General features: G+C 47.6%; 1 protein-coding gene across 6 annotated transcripts; it reads left to right on the forward strand.

Moving 5' to 3' along the window:
- The first annotated feature begins 786 nt into the window (after positions 1-786).
- Positions 787-11,934, forward strand: CUNH2orf42 (chromosome unknown C2orf42 homolog). 6 transcript variants are annotated; one of them, XM_039324147.1, is made up of 11 exons: positions 787-1,013; positions 4,949-5,783; positions 5,988-6,098; positions 7,497-7,598; positions 8,502-8,606; positions 9,483-9,590; positions 10,012-10,161; positions 10,338-10,460; positions 10,714-10,814; positions 11,103-11,265; positions 11,344-11,934. In XM_039324147.1, exons 2-11 carry the CDS (start codon positions 4,961-4,963, stop codon positions 11,550-11,552), a joined length of 1,995 nt encoding a protein of 664 aa, XP_039180081.1. In that variant the 5' UTR covers positions 787-1,013; positions 4,949-4,960; the 3' UTR covers positions 11,553-11,934. The 6 variants fall into 6 exon arrangements, with proteins under 6 accessions (XP_039180081.1, XP_039180085.1, XP_039180086.1 ...); XM_039324150.1 differs by lacking the exon at positions 787-1,013 and adding an exon at positions 3,493-3,557; XM_039324148.1 differs by lacking the exon at positions 787-1,013 and adding an exon at positions 3,606-3,985.
- The last annotated feature ends 7,831 nt before the right edge of the window (positions 11,935-19,765 follow it).

The raw sequence follows: 19,765 nt of genomic DNA on the forward strand, positions 1-19,765 counted from the left end.
ATCCCACAGCCAGCAAACCAAGAAAGTTTTCAACATCTTGACAATATTTGTTATTGTCCCCGGAGTAAGTTGAGTTGGGTAACACAAGCTTTAATGCATTTCAACAATATGTAAATATTTGAAAGGGTAAGGCAAAAAAAGATTTTCAATATTTTTTAAAAGTTGTATTACGGCTTCAGTCTGACAACACTATGAAAGCAATGGATTGCCCTGTTGGTTTCCTCGGAGGAGACCTTTCTCTGCTGAGCCTCTGTGAACCAGACCTGATTTTGTGTCCCATTAGTGGAAGCTTTTTAAGTGCCACTGTTGCTGCAACCAGGGTGTGACACAGGCCCTAAGGAAAAAGGAGGGACTGTTTCTTCTTCCTCCTCTCCCCCAGCTTCTCTCTCATTCAGGCATCAGCTTTCTTACTCTCAGATGTGCAAACAGATCCAACAGTCTTCAGGCAACAGGAGAAAATGTTGCCTGGGTGTGTTGTTTTTTTAAGTAGCAGCCCGTTTTTTTTATTTCTGTATGAACTTTGGAAGCTTCATTTAAACGAATGTGTTTTGATAGTTATGTACAGAAGTTGAAGAACTTCACTCCAGAAGCCCTGACTTTTGAAAGCCATTAAGATGTTAATAAAAGATGTGAGCTCGCATTTACCCTTGTATATTTTAAATGGTTTTTGTTTTTAGCTATTCCAAACTTGCTTTGGGGGAAAGGGGGCGGCGGCAGAACGGTAGCGGAGCGTTCGCCGCGAGGCCGTCGAGGGTTTCCATTGGCTTCCCCCGGAGATTGGAATGGCCTTGCCTAGAGGGCCGCTTTTCCCCCAGGATGCGAGGCTGCCACGTGCTTCTTCCGGAGGAGCGGGGCCCGGACTCGGTCTCCCGTGGTGCTTCGCGCGCCCCGGCCAATGAGAGGCTTCGTTACAGACGGATTTCGCGAGCCGTTTGTAAGAAGCCATCGCGGAGGCCGCTCGCCGCCTTTCCTCGCCGGCCGGCGGCCTGGAACGCTGGGCGGGGAGCCGCCAGGTAAAGGCGACGCGAAGGGACCCGGGACGGGGGCAGGAAATGACGACGCGCGGTCTTCTGGCGGTCCCGGGTTGCCAGGGAGAGCGGCGGTAGCAAGTGACGTCAGGGGCGGGCAGAGGGGGCCGTCGGAGCGGCTTCCGGGTGTGTGGACTCCACCTCCCAGGACTCTCAGCGGGGACGATGCTGACGGGGGCATTCTGGGAGCTGAAGTCCACCCATTTTATAATAACCCAGCGGGAGAATGGCTGAATTCGGGTCACGGCCAGCCAGGAACGCGCGCGGGCCCGGACACGAAGCGCGGAGCTCGAGGCTCCTCCGAGGCGTCCCGGTTTGGTCAGGCCCTTCTCGCTCCGCACGAGGGAGGCCGCGCGACCTGGAGAGCTACGGGGCTTCCCGAAGGGCCTGGCGCGGACCCGCCTTCCCGTCGCCTAGGCCCGCATTTGCCAGCCCTGCCCGCTTCCAGGCCGGGAAACTCCAGCTCCCAGAATCCTCATCGGTGGCCGCGCCGGCTGTGGGATTGTGGGAGTTGAAGTCCGTGCGGCTGGAACTCGGGCCGAGACGAGCGAGGCATCTCCCGCTGGAGAGACTGCCGTTTTCGTAGGGAATGGATCCCTCCCAAGGAGAACGACCCGGAGCACAAAACTCCCAGGGCTGGAAGGGACCGCGGGGGCTTCCAGTAGCCCAAGACGGGAGGCCAGGAACCGCGCCAGTCCAGTGCCCGGCCCGTCTCCCCTTTCTCTCCCCCAGTGACGGGGGACCCGCAGCTTCTGGAGGAGGGAAGCTGCTCTCACTGTCGTTTCTCCTGGAAAGGGAAGGGCAAACTTTTTCTTCTTTCAGATGAAACGGGTTCCCAAATGGCCATATGAATCTAAGAGCTCATTAAGTGACACCAGGTGCCTGTTAAAATAAGTCTGCTGTATTTTCTACTTAAAGTACTGCATTCAGTATTTTAGAAGTCTCATATAATGACAGAGATGGAGGGAAACCTGAAGGTCCAACCCCCTGCTCCAGGTCCCGCCCATCGCGACCCCATGGACAACGTTCCTCCAGGCCTTCCTGTCCTCTACCATCTTCTGCCGTCCATTTAAGCTCACGCCTAAATACCTAATTTCTGCATTGTTCATCATACATTTTAGCTTCCCAGCCCCTAATCATCTTTGTTGCTCTTCTCTGCACTCTTGCCAGAGCCTCAACATCTTTTTTGTATTGCATTGTGGTAACCAGAACTAGACACAATATTCCAAGTGTGGTCTTACCAGTGCAATACAAAACACTTGATTCTACCCTTCTGTTAATGCAGCCTGGAACTGCTTTGGCCTTTTTGGCAGCTGCCCCACATGGCTGGCTCATATTTAAGTGGTTGTCCAAGATCCCTCCCTATTTACTGCTGTTGAGCCAGTTATTTCCTATTCTAGATCTGTGCGTTTGATTTTTCCTACCTAAGAGCAGGACTTGACTTATTGCCCTCCTCCTCTTCTTCTTCCTCTTCTTTGGCAATTGGCCTGTATGATGCTGTGTGCAGATAAATGGGAATTCTTTTTTAAATATATATATATATATATTGATTTTTAATACAATTCAAAAGTACTTATTCAACAAACGTATTGTCTGAGTTTATCATTCACTAATACAAATTGAATTCCTAATCCCTTATTCTTTTTCTCCAGCTATTGATAAGTTTGAAAGTATTCTGTTTCTTTCTTTTTCTTTCAACTTCAGAGTAAGTCTGTCCATTTCCGCACAATCTAGTATTTTTTTAATTATTTCTTCCTCTGGTGGTATTTCTTCATTTTTCCAATATTGTGCGAATATGATTCTTGCCACTGTTATCACATGTAAAATCAAGTATATACTTTGTTTGTCAAGCTTTTCTGGCATTATATCTAATAAAAAAAGTTCCAGTTTAAAATCTATATGTTTTCCCAACATCTTTTCTAGCCAAGTATGTATTTTTGTCCAATATCTCTTTGCTTTAACACACGTCCACCAAGAAGGAATCCTTTCGCTCAGGGAGTCAGACACTCATTTTGCACTTAAAAATGCCCTACAAAAGCTGACGAGGTTGATCCTACCCACTCCACTTGCTTGATTCCATTGCTGCGCCCAGTTTCACACTTGCAGCTTCCTTCAACATGGAAATCAGCCACAAAAATCACACGCACACCACACTAGATAGCCCTAATCTTGCACCAAAACTAGCTGAGGTTTTGATCCTCCCTTTACAAAAGCCTTTGCTCAGATTTTGGCCCTGACTCCTCTTCAGGGCTGCTGTAAAGGAGCAGAGGCTTCCTTCTCTTCTCCTTCCACTGTCAGCAGATCCTGCTGGTTTGAGAAGGAGAGAGAGTTGAGGGGCACCTGCCCACCCAGGGCCTGCCCGAGGCTTCAGAGCAGCAGTGGCTTCATTGTGACACCCCCACGCGGGCAATCTGTATTCTCACCAGAATCCTGAGCAGGATTCCTGACATCCCACCCTGTCCCGGCCCCTGCAGGGCTGGGACTGGCTCTGGCTCTGGCTCAGCTGGCTGCCACACTGTCCAGGCAATGGTGGGTCATCAGAGGATGGGGAAGGGGGGTGGGCTATGTTTTCAGCTTCTCCTTGTTGCTTTAGGTATTGGGTTTCACTTTCTGCAACTCGGATCAGCTCAGCCAGCTCCTCTGAAGAATAACTGAAGAATAAATGTCGTTCCCTCCATTTTAGGAGATGGCATACTAAGGAGTTGGTCGGCACTGCCCAACTAGGACTTCTTTTTCTGACCTCCCTAGTTTTGTTCTTCTGGTTACAAGTGGAGGGAAGAAGGCTGAGCTGAGTGTGCTTGGGCTAGTTTTGTAAACCAACTCTCCTCTGTGTGGTCAGCTCCGCCAGAAGACTCAGTTTCGGCAGCAGGTGGGGGTGTGAGTCCAAGTGGCTGCTTTGCATCTTGGAGGCAGACTTTCTGTTCTTCCACTGAAGAAGGCCAGAGGTCTGAGCAAAGGTAGGCCGTCTCAGGTGCTGAGTCTGGCTCTTAGGAAATTATCCTACGCCAACCATGGTAAACTGAAGTAGAAAAGGTCTCTTTTAAAATAAGCTCCGTTCTGTCACTGTCTTTAGGACAGGGGTGTCAAACTGCCGGCCCATGGGCCAGACGCATCACATAGAAGCCGCGCCCACCCCATTGCCGGCAATGGCAAAACGGTCCCGATACGTCATAGAACATCATGTGACATCGCGAGTTTGACATGTCTGTTTTAGGATAATTCCCCAGTTGGTTGTACTTTTTGTTTATTGCTTACGGTCCTCCTTAGGTCTCCCACTTTTGGCACCAGAATTGCCCTCTGAATGTCATAGAATCATAGAGTTGGAAGGGACCTAGTCTGCACCTATGCAGTTGATTTTTCTTGCCTAAGTGTAAAACCTGACTTTTATCTATGTTGAATTTCATTTTGTTAGATGGGGCCCAATGCTCAAGTCTGTCCAGAGCTTTAACTTGTCTTCTGGAATGTTGGCTATCTCTGCCAGCTTAGTGTTGTCTGATCCCTTTCAGGTCCCTCGTCTAGATCGTTTATGAAGATAGGAGCGCTGGGCCTAAAACAGAACCTTGCAATAGCCCACTGCTTACTTCCCTCCATGTGGATGGAGTCCCACTAAGGACTACATGTTGAGTGCGATGTGTCAGCCAGTTACAAACCCCAGATCTGGTGGTAGGGTTGTTTATCCCACATTTTTCTAGCTTACCAAGAAACAGATTGTGGTCGACTTTATCAAATCCTTTACTGAAATCTAAGTATACTATGACCACAGCATTTTGCTGGCCCACTCATTTCTGCAGACCATTTCTGGTGCTTTTCTCAGACAAGAATCAGAGGAAAACAGTTTAAATCCATCCCAGTAGTGACCCCCAAGGACCTGGGCAGGGCTTTTCTACGGAATCAAACTTTCCCACTCCTCTTTGGCTCAGGTTCTCTGAAGGATGGACTCCGGCTCCCTGAGGAATAAAGTCCCGGCTTTCTTATCAGACCTGGGGAAAGCAACCTTGAGAGGCATCAGGAAATGCCCCCGATGCGGCACCTACAACGGCACTCGTGGGCTGAGCTGCAAAAACAAGACCTGTGGCACCGTCTTCCGCTACGGCTCACGGAAGCCGGCTGGCATTGATGCTGTCAAGATCATTACCGGCTCGGACCTCCAGATCTACTCAGTGCGGCAGAGGGACAGGGGCCCCGAATATCGGTGCTTTGTGGAGCTGGGCGTCTCGGAGACCACCATCCAGACTGTGGACGGGACCATCCTCACCCAGCTCAGCTCTGGGCGCTGCTACCTCCCAGCATGTCTGAAGGCAGCGACCCAAGGGGTGGTGGAAAACCAGTGCCAGCACCTGAAGCTTGCTGTGAGCTGCCAGGCAGAGGCCACCCCCTTGACGCTGAAAAGCTCCGTCTTGAACTCAATGCAGGCCTCGCCCCAGACCAAGCACACCCTCTGGGAGCTGGCCACCCAGCCCTCGGGGCCCCTGGTACAAAGAATCACTAAGAACGTGCTGGTGGTCAAGTGCAAGGCCGGCCCGAAGCACAGCTTGGGCTATCTCCACATCACTTTTGCTCCCAGGTCTGGCCACAAGCACCTAGCGGGCTCCCGCTTTTTCTGCCCCTGCCAGTCCTTGAGGGCCAGCAAGGCTGGCCCTGCCACGGAAGAGGGCAGCCAGAAATGCATCCATTTCTTTGCCTGCATCTGTGCCTTCGCCAGCGACGAGGCTTTAGCCCAGGAGTTTGCGGATTTCCTCAGCGATGAGCCTGGTGGTGGGTATGCACAGAGGACGGAGCAGCCGCTGGGGGGTGGGGGGAGGAGACCTTCTGGCCCCTCCAGCCTCCTGAGCTTCAGCACTGATTAGTGGGCAGCAGAACGGCCCAGGCAGGCCTGGCTGTTGGTGGGTGGCGGGAGCAAAAGCCGCCACTCAGGCCGGGGGAGGCTCCTAAGCGGCCCTTTTTCTTTCGCACTTGCAGGTTTGCATTCCCCGGCAAGAGCTCCGCTTGCTTGCCAGCCAGAATCCCCTCTGCCCTCGGTAGACTCTGTGGCCTCCAAAGCGAAGCGCAAGAAGAAGGACGAAGGGCTGGGTGAGAAGCTTCAATGTTGGCTCATTTTCTGGGCGGATCTGGGTTCCGTGTTGACATGCTTGAACCCGTCAAGACGTGTGGAGTTCAACTCCAGAGTTTGCTGGCTGGGGAGTTCTGGGAATTGACCCACCTTAACACTGTTAAGACCTGTGATGCTGTCTAGAAAATGCGGACGGGAGCTCCTTTTTTATTTGTTCTCAGTCCTTATTTCACTCATAAACTAGCATGAAATATGAAATCGCAATCATTGAAGAAATACAGGCAGTCCTCAACTTACCACCACTGAGCCCAAAATTTATTTTGCTAAGCAAGACGGTTGTTAAGGAAGTTTTGCCCCTTTCTTTCCAGTTCTTAAGTGAATTGCTGCAGTTGTTAAGTTCATAAGAAGGTTGTTAAATAAATCCAGCTTCCCCCACTGACTTTGCTTGTCAGAAGGTTGCAAAAGGGGGTCCCATGACCCTGGGAAACTCCGACCGTCGTAAAGAGTCAGTTGCCAAGCATCTGAATTTTGATCACGTGACCACGGGGAGGCTGCAACAGTTCTAAGTGTGAAAAATGGCTGTGACACTTTTTTCATTGCCGTTGTAACTTTGAATGGTTACTAAATGAACAGTTGTAAGTTGAGGACTACCAGTAGATATTTAAGGTACAGCATGACAGAATAGCATCAAAGTTATGGAGATTGCTAACACAAAAATATAGCCCTGAGTTCTAACTACAAGAATCCTTGCTATTAAAACTGTAAAGGGAGTGGTGTAGGGCTGCTTGCGGATGATCCAAAGAAGTGCGTGGATGCATGGCTCCCAGTCTGCTTTCCTCCTTGTGTGCCCCGTAACGCCCGCCTCTCCAGTCACCCTGCCCTGCCAAGAGGGCAGGGGGAACGCACGCTAGCTGCAAGGGCGACCAGGTGGCGGAGGGAGGCTGCAAATGCAGGAGTTGGGTGCAGTTATTTTTTCAGCACTGTTGTAACTTCAAACCGTTGCTGAACAAGGCAGTAAGTAGGTCCTGCTTGAGTAGGAGGTTGGACTAAAAGACCTCCAAGGTCCCTTCCAGTTCTGTTATTCTGGAAGAGACTATGATCTATGATCAAGTCTGAATTAGAAAAGCTTAAACATGTGTTCCAGTTGTTCATCTTTCCTGAACCCCTCGTTGTCATTCTTGCTTCGTTTTTTGTTCTCTTGAATGAAGGCACCTTTGCCAGGTGACATCAAAGCCCATGAGTTTCTTGCAATCGTGTCTGAGTTTTAAAAAGGGATCACCTTCATTCTCATAAATGCAGCGTACAATTCTCTCCCTTTGCCATTTCTGGAGCCTCCTTTGTGTCATGATTGTTCCACAATCGGAAAGAGGCTGGGAGAAAGGTTGTCCATTCTGAAGGCGTTCAATTTGGCCTTTTAGGCATGCAGGCCAGCAGCCCCCTCTTGTCTCAAGATCTGGCAAACAACTCCTTGCAGAAAAATGGACTGAAGAAGGCATCCGTTGCATCGCTGAAAAGGCAAAGTGAGTTCATTCCCTTCCAGACCACAAGGCCACAGAGCCCCCACTCCAACAAGCCCCCCCCAAGCTTAGGCAAGGCTATTTGGAAGGACCTTCACTTGGGCTGAGATTAGGGAGACTGTCACTTGTGAACTTAAAAATGAGAAGAACAGGAAGAAACAGCAGGTTTATTTAGCTTTAAAATGTCCCTGGCAAAGAACAGAACAGCCAGAGCTAAGTGTACTTTCAGGGCCTGTCTGCATGGTGTTCCTACTGAAACTTCTGCGGGTTGGTGGTACATGGAATGCGAGGGAGTCTACCTCCCACCAGCCTTTGGGGCCCCAGAACGGAACAGAAGAGACCAGCAGCTTGGTCAAACTCCCAGTCTTTTAGTTATCTGAAAATGCAACAATCCGATTCCTGGTAAAAGGTTTGACCCCCCCTAGAACAGGATCTGGCCAAGTCAGTCTGGCAGGTCCCAGTAAGGACAAATCTGATCCTGTATTGCCTCTTGGGGGTCAGAAGACTTTGGAGTGCCACCTAGGTGTGGTGGTGAAAGTGCTGGGTTAGAAACCAAGAGACCCAAGTTTGAGTCCTGCATTAGGCACAAAATTCATCTGGGTGGCTTTGCACCAGCGCATCTCTCTCAACCTGGCCCACCTCACAGGGCGGTGGTTGTGAGGAAAATAAGAGGCAGGAGCATCATGAACGTATTCTGCCTTCAGTTGACCCAAAATAAAGAGCTGGGATAAAAATCTAATCAGTCAATCCATAAAATGCAGCCTAGAAGTATGTAGCTGGGGGGGGGGGCCTTTCTGCCTTGCAAGCGCCTGTTTCTTTGCAACAGGATGCAGTCTGAGGGGCCGGAGTGGGGAGGGGGCCACAAGCACTCCGAGCGAGGCTGCAACTTGCCTCCCTTTTGCTTAGCTGGCGGTCAGGTGCTGGAGGAGTCGCAGGTGGCCTTGTCCTTCCTGGAGTGGCTGGCCAGCGCCACGGAGCGGATCCACCAAGCCATGCACTACCAGTTTGACGGTGAGTCCTTCCTGCCAGCCACACCGGCCTCCCCGTACCTCCTGGAAGGCTGCTTGGCCAAGGAGGACAGTCGGGAACAGAGGAAAACCAAGCCCTTCTCCTGGAGCAGCCAGAGGTTGCTCACAGCTGCTGGGCACCGTCTTGGGAGGGCCCCATTTGGATTGCTGCTCCCAAAGGCCACCTGGAAGTCATAACTGGTCCAGAAAGCAGCAGGGGGCAGTGATGGACAGGTGTCTCCAGGTTAGCTCACCTTGCATCCCTGTTAGGGTAGCTGCACTTCTGGGTGCAGTTTGAGATGCTGCTTCTTACCTTTATACCAGGTTCTTCGCAGGATGTCCTCTCCCTAAGGACACATTTGCCTATCCTGCAGCAGACAGGGTGGAGCCGCTCCTACCTCCTTCCCTTAAAAATGTTGCCATCTCACGGGTGCTCAGAAGGGTGTGTTTTCCGTGGCAGCCCCTGCCCTGGGGTAATGGCTAGGTGGGAAAACCTTGGGAGGCAGGCTGGAGAGAGGCTGCCCGGGAAATGGTCAGAGAAGAGAGGGCAGAGCCCAGGTCTGCGTAAGGAGCAGAGAAAGGAAGAGACCGCCCTTACTGTAAAAAACGGGGGCTCAGGCCTTCCGTCCCTCAAGACCATTTTCTCTCCTCTCCCGTCTGTAGGCTGTTTACGCTGTTTGCCAGTGGGATGCTTTTAAAATACGCAAGCTTTCACCACCTCCCCCCCCCCCTGCCTTCCTATGAGTCAGCCTGGACGCCTCCGCTCTCTGTTGTTGCTGTTTCAGTTTATGTTCTGTCTGAATCATGAGACTTTCCAGCCCCCGTTTCTGAGACGCCCTTAATCACCGCCTCCCCTTCTGGGTTTGTGTATCTCCCTCAGGCAAGCCGGAGCCCCTCGTCTTCCACGTCCCGCAGGCCTTCTTCGAAGCTCTCCAGCAGCGAATCTGCCTTGGGAGCGTCAAGATGCGGCTTCCCAACTCGACGACAGGTGCTGCTCTGCAGAGCGTGTTTCCCCTCGCTGCTCCCCCTTCCCTGGCCCTGTGCCCACACTCAGCCTCTCCTGGGCCCGAGGCCTCTGCCCAAGGCTGCCGCTCTGCTCGGCGGCTGGCGTCATTTGTGCTGGGAGGTGGAACGCTTGAACCCTCCACCTTTGCTTCCTTGCCCCTCGCTGAGTCCCACCGCTGGGCAAGGAGCCCCCTGCCCATGTGAAGCTGCAATGGCTGACGGTTCCCGGGGGTTGGCTCAGTCCACAGATTGGGGTTTGAGGTTGCTGGGACACGAAGCTGCCTTCCTCGCTTGACTGACACAGAGAGCGGGCACTGGGCTCACGGCCGATGGGCATCTCAATAGAGCTGCCTTTTCTGGGCAGCCCTGTCCCCCAAATGCACTTGGTACTTGGTGTGACACAGGTGATAGTGCTCGCTTGGACCCGTGTTCCCCAATGGCTGCTTTTAAGACCAGGTTCGGTGTGTTGGCTGGCCGCTGTTTGGGGCTGATGGAAGAGGCTGCTCTGCCTGATTCCGCAGGTGGACGCTTGACTGGCAGAGAGAAAGTCCCTGGTATGTGTGTGCGTGTGTGGGGATTTCTATTCCTATTCTATTCTGTTCTGTTCTGTTCTGTTCTATTCTATTCTATTCTAATTCTATTCTGTTCTATTCTATTCTATTCTATTCTATTCTATTCTATTCTATTCTATTCTATTCTATTCTTATGGATGCTGGAATCTCCTCCCCAGGCAACGTGGTCCAGAGGCAGCCCTTTGCAAATTTGGGAGGGGCTATCTGTTGCAACACCTTCCCTCCGCACATACATCTCTTTTTGGCAAAAGAGCAGTCCACTTGGCTTACACTGGCCTTTGGTAGGTTCTGTCTGATTTGGATGCAAGTTTATAATGACTAGACAGATGTTTTTATTTGGGATGTTTTGTATGCCTTTGCCCTGCTTTTATTTATGATGTATTATTGTTAATACTAAGTTTTTACTCTTACTAGCATAAAATGCCCAGAAATAAATAAATAAATATACATATACATATACATATACATATACATATATATATATATATATATATATATGATTATACATCACCAATTTTTTTTTTTTGTTTCTAGCTTTTGTCCGCAAAGATGCCTTACCGCTGGGTACTTTTTCTAAATACACGTGGCACATCACCAACATCTTGCAGGTGAAGCAGATCTTTGACACTGTGGAGGTAAGGCCCGTTTCTCCTTCTGGTTCACGAGAGCTCTCCGTTTCTGAGCAGAGGAGGAGGACTCCGGCATGTTTGTTGAGATGTGAACAATGGAAGTGAGTCTCTCCAACCACCTCTAGTTGCTTTAGACCAGGAAATTTAAAAAGCCTCACTTTCTTTGCTGGAACTTGCTTTTAACTTTCTAGATTTCCTCTGTTCATCTTCCAGAACCAACGTTTCCTTCTGCAACAAGGTGGTGGTGGGTTTTCTGGGGATCTCTGCTCTTCTGCTCATCCCCTCTCATTCCAGATGCCTCTGGAAATAACCCGCAGCTTCATCCAGAACCGGGATGGGACCTACGAGCCCTTCAGGTGCCCCAAAGTGGAGGTGGAGAGCATCGCTGAGACCTACGGACGCCTGGAGAAGCAGCCTGTTCTTCGCCCCCTGGAACTGAAAACTTTCTTGAAAGTTGGTGAGTTTGCACAGGGGGGCCGGAAGAGCTGGCTTGTGGTGACCTGGGAAGTGGCTTCTCTCATTCTCCTCCGCTCAGGTAACACATCCCCGGATCAAAAGGAACCGACGCCTTTCATCATTGAGTGGATCCCGGACATCCTCCCCCAGTCCAAAATTGGCGAACTGAGGATCAAATTTGAGTACGGCCACTACAGGAACGGCCACCCTGCCGACTACCAGGAGCAGCGTCCTTCCCTGGATCAGGCCCTGGAGATCATGCCACTCACCACCCTCACCTTCCCCTGAGCGCCCCTCGCCTCTGTCTTTGTGTGCACAGCTGCACAGGCCCATTCCGTAGCCGGCCACTCTCTCCTGCTCCCTGCCACAGTTTCACGTGACTTCGCTGCCCATCCTCTGCTCTCAAGGAGTTTCTCACTCGGGCCTCTCTTGCAAACAGCCGCCTCCCTCTCCCCCAGCCAAGTCAGATGGTGGAATTAGTCCTCCCTGAATCCCCTGAATGGCCGGCTGGCGCTCCAGCACACCAAGAGTGCCCCAGCCAACTCCTGTCCCTCCTTTCTCCCTGAGACGGCTGTCGTCCCAGCAGGACTGGCTGGCTGGATGCTACGGTCACTTTACTGGCCTATTTTACAGTATATATTTAAAATAAATTAATTTAAGGCCATGGCAATGTTGTGAGATTAGTCATGCATATAAAAGAAAGTGAATCCATTCCCTTACAATTCAGTCCCTGAATGGGCTCTTTAAAAAGACAAGGGGGGGGGAGGAAGAGCTGGGTGTTCATAATCCTGTGCTCTGTTGGCAGCTGCTAGAAGTTCAACAGGTGATGCTACAAGTATTCTGTGGGTCAGAATTCAGCACCTAGTATAATTGAAGAATAGAATACTAAGAATAGGGAATAGAATAGAATAGAATAGAATAGAATAGAATAGGGAATAGAATAGAATAGAATAGAATCTGGAAGGGACCTTGGAGGTCTTCTAGTCCAGCCCCCTGCTCAAGCAGGAGAATTTAGACCATCTCAGATAGGTGAATGTCCACCCTCCCCTTAAAAATCTCCAGTGACGGAGTACCCACAATTTCTGGAGGCAAGCTGTTCACTATCAGGAAGTTTCCCCTTAGTTCCAGGTTGCTTCTCTCTTTGATCAGCTTCCAACCATTGTCTCTTGTCCTGCCCTCTGGTGCCCCAGAGGATAAGTGACACCCTCTTCTTGTGGCAGCCCCTCACATACTGGAACAGTATTTAGATTTCATTTGATTTTTAAACGCCTAGAACAGCTCGGATCTCACAGAGCAATCTTTGCCTGGGCTCCATCCAGTTCAGCGCCTGGTTTTGTCCTGCTGTCGTGAGAATGTTGGCCAGCAGGGAGCTTCCACTTCCCTGCGCCCCCCATACCCTCACTCTGGCATCATTAAAATCTGCTGCTCTTCCTGGTTGTGGGAAAAAACTGCTGGGCCAGGAGGTCCAATCCCTTAAGCAAGAAGCCGGTTATGTTCTTATGAAAACCCAACCTATATAAAATTTCAGTGGAAAACGAATTACAAAACAGAAAACAAATGACATGGAAAATGATTGACAGAATTTCCATTCTGATGTGTTTATGATTTTTCATTCATGTTTCTCCTCTACATAATTTTAAAGAGCACTTACTGTTCTTTTCCATCTGAAATATACCAACACTCACCATGCCAGAAAGCATTTGCCTTCATGCCTTGTGTTGGGGATGACAAGTGAACAAGAAGAGGCTTAGCATGAATATAAAAACTCATAAAAACCTGCATGTATATGTTTGCCATTGTTTGCCCCCAGTACATGTCGTTACTTGTAGGTGGAGTAATTCCTAGTTAATGTTATGACCCAGGTCGTCAAGCAAGGCGAGTCTTTAGACAGCCTTTGTTGCTCCAAGAAGTAAATGTTCCAAGGCCCTCCGACTCCACCCTCAAGCTGCCCTGAAGGCAGCCATCCTCAGTCCCCCAAACAACAGCCCCTATAGTGCAAAGGAAGCCCCCAGAGTAGGAGCCTCTCACAGGGGCAAGGTCCAAGGTCCCAAGTCCAGTCCATCCGGTTAAGCGAGTCCACAAAGCAAAGGCAAGGCACAACACAAAAGGCAGTTCTCAAGGCAAGTCGAAAGGCACGTGTCAAAGCTGGGGTGTGTAAGCCAAAACAAACAACTGTTCCTGGCAAAGACTAACTCCCCACAGCTCCTCCTTAATTCCCTCCCCTCCAGGAGTGAGGAGGGGTGGGGCGATCTCCCTTGCAGCTTCTCTGGGTTTGCCTGCACTCCGCTCTCCTTGCCCTTGGATTGAGGGGGGGGGGGAGGCAGCTGTTCCTCATCAGAGGGGATCTGCTACCTATCGGCATCACTGCTTGTCAGCAGCTGATCCTCCCCTCTGTCTGTGCAGGCAGGCAGCTCTCCATCTGCTCCACCACCTCCCACGAGGCCTGAGGGGCCTGGGACAAGATCGTCTTCAGCCCCGGGCCTCTCCAAGCATCCCAAGGGAGACTTGCCGTCCCCAGTTCTAACTCCTGCTCTGAGCGGGGCTCTGAAGGGCTGCAGTAGGTCAGAGAAGCCCAGCACCCTTTTTCTGTTGGGATGTCCAGAGCTCAGGACAAGGAGCCCTGTGAACCTTCCCGTCCCAAACTCTGCCATCTCTCCGGACAGGCTGCAGTGAGAAGTGTCTAGCCTGCAATCCAGATCTTTTATTGGTGGTCCCTGCAGCTGCTTTCACTGACTTTCTAATTTGCTGGAAAGATGCACATTTGCTTTGGGCAAATGAAGTTGCTTCAGTTTGCTTAGAATAAACGGCGAAGCTGGTTCTGCATTTCGTGGCTTTCCAATAGAGAGGGAACATCCCAGCTCCTTGCAGTCGCTGATCTCTGCTGAAAAGACAGCCCAGGGGATCAAAAGCAACACTGTACTTCTTTTAACCAAGATCCATTTGTGCCTTTTTTGCTGTTTATGCTAACAAAGAGATGGGAAACAATTATATACTGTATGTCACACCTTTTACAAGCTAAAAGTAAAAAATCTTGGTGCTAAATATGACATTGCCCTTGTGTATTTCAGTAAAGCCTGTTAGGGCTGTTTTGGAGGCTGTCTAAAAATCAATATTTTGCAGCAACAATAAATGTCTTTGGAGACCTCTCACTCCAAAATCAGAATAAATTGCACTGCAGCAACACTTAGAACCATAACCCTAATAGTAAAAATCACTTCTAAGTTCCAGAAGTCTTCCAAGGAACAACATCCATAACTAACCAAACAAGCCTAACATGACAAAAACTAGCAGCAACATTTATTTTCCTTATACAATTTGATTTAAAAAATAACTAATTAACCAAATAATCCTATTATCAATAATCTACCAATCCTAATTGGGAAAGTAGGCAGTCAGTCTCCAAAAACCAAAAAAGACATTCCAATACTTCTAAGCAGATTTATTTATTGTTTGTCACCTATAGACAGAATTCTAGGCAAACTAAAGCTAAGACAAAGGAGTGCACACTAGTTGGTCCTAAAGGACTATAAGGAAACCTGTACTTCTTCCAGAGGAATCCTTTGGGCACTGCTATAATTACAGTATATTTTCTTAGACAAAAATAAAAGACAACCTGGATAAAGAGGCAAAACTGAAAGAGATTCATAAGGATACACATTTTAATTGTTCATTTTAATTTCCTTTGTTCTATAAAGGAAAATTCAAGAGCAAAACTAGGGAAAACTTTACAAAACAAATATTCTAAAAAGTGCTATGAAATGGTAGGAAACAAATATTAAAAACGATTTCTGTAATCACACTGTGATTAAGTGGTACCATTTTTACAGTAAAAGGGAAATGGGAGTTTTTGAAAAAGAAATACAATGAAAGCAGAGTGTTCTGAAATAAAATAGTAAAGGGTGCTTGGTCATTGTAGCCGTAACTGAAAAAAAAAAAAATCAATGGCAGTTCGGTTATATTTTTATGGATCTTGTCAAATCATATTTATATTTCACAATGTTAATGGAAGAAATTTTTTAAAGATTGTTTAAATTTAATTACAATGGAAATGTTAAATTAAATCAAGGGGAAGGATTTCTGCCTGTTTATTATTTCCCCCGTCCCTCAAACAGCTTTTCCTCGGAGCCCCAATACTCATGCCAGGCGACCGGGAGCCTCCCGACCAAGAAAACCAAATTCTCACAGACCAGGTTTATCGGAAGGGAAAAAGTGGCCTGGCTTACAGAAATCTTGGCAACCGGCCCATCTACTTGAGCGCCAGAGCCTCTAGCAAAGATGGGCCTTCTGGGGAGCTTCTGGGGACCCAGCCAGACGAAGGAAGCCTCCAACTTCACACTTGCAACGTTGTGTGAACAGCTGCCTTCCTCAGGCCTGAGAAGCCCCTGCGATCCAGGGCTGCTCTGATCACCGATCTCCTCAGGACCCCATCAGGCAGTAGCCAAATCCCTTCCCCCTTTCAAGAGCCCCTTCAGGTCTTTTCCTTCTTTGTCCTTTCCCAAAGTGTAGTAGAAATCAAAGACTTGAATCAGCTCTTTCAGGAAAGGGAAGTTTATTGCATGTAGGTTCAGAGAGCCATCCTGGCTTAAACAGTCTGAACCCAGATTGTACCTTGATGACCATTTTTATAACCCTTTCTGGCGGGGGTTATTTTCAGGTCATTACATTCTATAGGTCCTTATTCTAACATAGAAAAACTACTAGACAGATCTATAATCGATAGCTCCTCGTTTACATTGGAATGTTTTTAGCAATCAGCAATATATCAAGTGTTAAGCAATTTAGATATACCATGTGACAGGCAGTTAGTAATATATCATGTGCAGAGCTGGGAACAGGATGTCTGGCCATCCTAAATTTAAGAGTTGTCTTGTAAGCAAAACAAACCTCCCTTACACACACAATCTTTGGTGGGCCATCTGCTTTTTACCCATATTCTTTGTCAGACCATTAATATTTTTCCAGGTACCACTTTATTCCCCCCCTGATGAGACTTATCTCATCTATGCAGATAAGTTTCATTCCATAACACTTGGGTCTGATGTATGTATGTTGTTATACTCTTGTCTCTGGAATTCCCACATGTGAAGAACCACCCTTTAGGTAACCATATGTTTGCATACCCAAAAGACACTGTTTGGAAAGATGTGCAATTTAGCCTTTCTTGGCTCACTTTCAGGCAATGAGGTGAAGGTGTATTCTGCTCACACCCCGTGATATGTGCACATTGTAAGTCTTCTGGAATGGCTACATTAGGAGTATGTAAAGCTAAAGCATCAGTGGGTAGAAACTTGGAAATGTGACCCCAGCTGTACATTGTTTCATAGCCTATATGTTCTTTAAACTTGTGATGACTGAACTCCTTGGCTGCTGTGACAGGAACACATACGGGTATTAAACATGTAGACAGCAAATTTTCCATGTCATATGCTTCAGAAAGGCAAAAATCAGTTGTGTTGGCTAGTTTAGCCAATTGACCCACAAATTATATTGCATCCTTGACTCCAATGGATGGGGCATATCCTTATTCTGCTGGGACCTTTTACTTCGCTTTCTCTCTGGGCGCTTCCTCGGGGGTCTTTGGATAGTTACTCCAAATTCCACCGGGATAACATGTACGATGCAAGTCCCCTTCCATCCCGTCTTCAACTGCGAGACTAGGGTGACCCGCTCCCATCCCCAGAATAAGGGAGGCCCACACTCCAGAGTAACAGGAGGAGGAGGCTTCTTATATGGGGCCTTTACACATATGCCTTTCCTAAGAATATACCCAACATACTGACAGGCTTCGGGATTGACAGGTGGTCTTGTAATACAGGCTTCTTTAACTATTCTGTCAAATGCTTGGGGAAATTGACAAGGATGAGGCCAGCTACCATTCCAGCATTCTGGGGAAAATCCAATAGGGGGGTGACCTTCACAAGTGCCCGTGCCTATAGCATAAGATTGGATAAGGCGTGGAGCTTCTTCTGGCTTGCTCCATTGGCCTAAATTAGAAAGACAAACATTATTACATGCAACAATAGTACTATATAAAAGCAGAAGGAAGCCTTTCATCCTTTCTTCTCCCGTGCGTAGAAAGCCAGCTTCCGGGTGTGGCTTAGCAGGGGGTTGAATTTCAGCCAGGCAGCCGTAGATATATGTGCAGGATACACTTGTACTAATACAATATCTGGTTTACAAACAATAAAATATTCATTAAACATACTAAACACGTTTAAGAGTGAGTTTGGTGGGAACCTTGGGGTCCCTGTTCACTGTCCACAGAGGTTCTGCAGCTGCTTTAACTCTGGTCCAGTGAATCCAAGATTTAGATTCTGCAATCTTTATTGCTAAAGGAGAGGCCCTTATTACTTCATAAGGTCCTTTTCATCTCCCCTCCAGTTGTTCATGTTTCCAATGTTTTACCCACACCTTATCCCCTGGTTTAAAGGGATGACATCTTGTTATTAGTTTAGGAGGTGTTTGTTCAACAACATAATTCCTAAGTTTTTCCACTTGCTTATTCAGTTCCCCCATACTCCCCCCTGATGGCCCTTTACAATGCATAACTGAAACCTTTGCTGGCTTTTGTACTGCATCGAGAAGATGCTTTATCAAGTGTCCATGTAACCCATGTTTGCCAGCCGAATCCCTGAATCCCCTCTCCTTATACACAGCACCATGAGCATGCAGAGTTAGAAAAGCATATTTACTATCTGTCCAGACATTTAAAGTTTCCCCTTCAGCTCTTTCCAATGCTCTAATTAATGCCCACAATTCTGCCACTTGAGCACTGCAGTTTGCTCCTAGCAGACTACTTTCCACCACTTCCTCATCATTCACAATGGCATATCCAGAAACCCTCCTCCCATCTTTCATGTAACTCAAGCCGTCTGTATACCAATTCAGGGCAGCAAGCAGTTGTGTTCTGAATCCACTTCTGTGGGCAATAGGGTGGCAGGGTTTAGCCGGTTAGACACCACTAATTTCACTTGAGGATTTTCAATCATCATCGCCTGATACTTAAAAAGCCTTTGACTGCTGATCCACAAATGCCCTTTATTATCCAAGATAGAATGAACTGCATGAGGGGGGTGGACACTTATGGAACATGAGAAGGTCAATTTATTACAGTCCTGTAAAAGGACTGCTATAGAGCAGCAAGAACCTTCAGACAATGTGGCCAGCCTTGGGCAACCCCATCTAATTGCTTAGATAAGTAAGCCACCGGGCGTTGCCACTGTCCTAATTGTTGAGTTAACACCCCCAAGGCAACATTCTTCCTGGTATCAACATACAAATTGAAAGGCTTCTCTAAGTTAGGCAAGGCTAAAGCTGGAGCTGATGTGAGAGCTCGGTTCACTTCCCTAAAGGCATTCTTTTGTTCTCCCTCCCATTCAAAAGCAAACAACGGTTGGCTAGCCTTGTGAATAGGAATCGTGAAAAAAGCATCTTTCAAATCCACAACTGAAAACCACTTTACTATGAACAAGTGTATACCAAGGCTTCCTGATTAAAATTGTCCACCCTTGATAAGAAATGCTAACCACCAAGATGTCCCCAAATGTCAATTTTAGATAAAAATGCCACTGGCTGCCTTTCCCCCCCACACGCACCCACTTCTGGGCCAAAACCTCCTCCAACCTTTGTCCTTGTTTATAAATAAATTACCTAGCAAAGAACCAACAAAGGAGAGCTCACCAAACCCTGTTTGCATTTATTAACACAAGCTCTTTTTCTAACAGTTTTGCATACAAATCTTTACTCAAAACAGCATAGCTATTTATAATCCCAAAATTTTTCTCAACTTCGTTCTAACTTCACACAAAAAAATAAACAAGTTTAATAAGATATTCTGAGTTACTGAAAGTTTTTTTTTTCTAAACTCTAGTATTGCTTTTAATATAAAGTTAGTCAAATCCCAATTTAATCAAATTTCATTCAGATGGAAACAGATTTCCATTAAATTTCCATTAAATAGGGAGAACATTTACAAATCTAAGCAAACTCTTTTGGTTGATATTAAACAATTTAAACTCAAAAATTTCCCAAAAAAGTTGTCCAACAATTACTGACTCCTCTTTTGAATAAAAAAAAAATTGCAAAAGTGGGCATTAAATTTTCACAGCCACCCAACCTTTCTCAAACCTGAATTCTAAGCAGAGAAAAAGTTAAAAAGATCAACCCCCCCCCTTTCTCCTTTCTCTCTCTATCTCTCTCCCTCTCAAAGCAACACAGCCAGAAAAAAAACAGGGGGGTTAGGGGTTGTGTCTGCAGATAGAGTTTGAAAAGGGCATTAACACACTAACATTTGCAAAAGGGAGAGAGCAGAATGGGCAAGAAAATGGTATAGGATTTCCTGCCTGAGCAGGTAACTTTGGGCTGTTCTTAAGAGGGAGAGAAAAAAAATAAATAAATAAACAAACACATCTTTCTTCACTTTGTTTGTTGGCCAGACAAACAGAGTGAGGTTATATATATATATATATTTTTTGTATCTTCTTTTCTCTTGAGGTTAGTAA

This window comes from Crotalus tigris, unplaced genomic scaffold (genome assembly GCF_016545835.1).
Source record: "Crotalus tigris isolate CLP2741 ecotype Arizona unplaced genomic scaffold, ASM1654583v1 scf7180000024293.1627790, whole genome shotgun sequence".
Taxonomy (NCBI): Eukaryota; Metazoa; Chordata; class Lepidosauria; order Squamata; family Viperidae; genus Crotalus; species Crotalus tigris.

Coding starts and splice junctions, on each gene's coding strand:
- CUNH2orf42 (XM_039324147.1), top strand. CDS start 4,961: ATGGACTCCGGCTCCCTGAGGAATAAAGTCCCGGCTTTCTTATCAGAC. Junction 10,815..11,102: donor AGATCTTTGACACTGTGGAG/GTAAGGCCCGTT, acceptor CTCTCATTCCAG/ATGCCTCTGGAAATAACCCG. Junction 11,266..11,343: donor GAAAACTTTCTTGAAAGTTG/GTGAGTTTGCAC, acceptor TCCTCCGCTCAG/GTAACACATCCCCGGATCAA.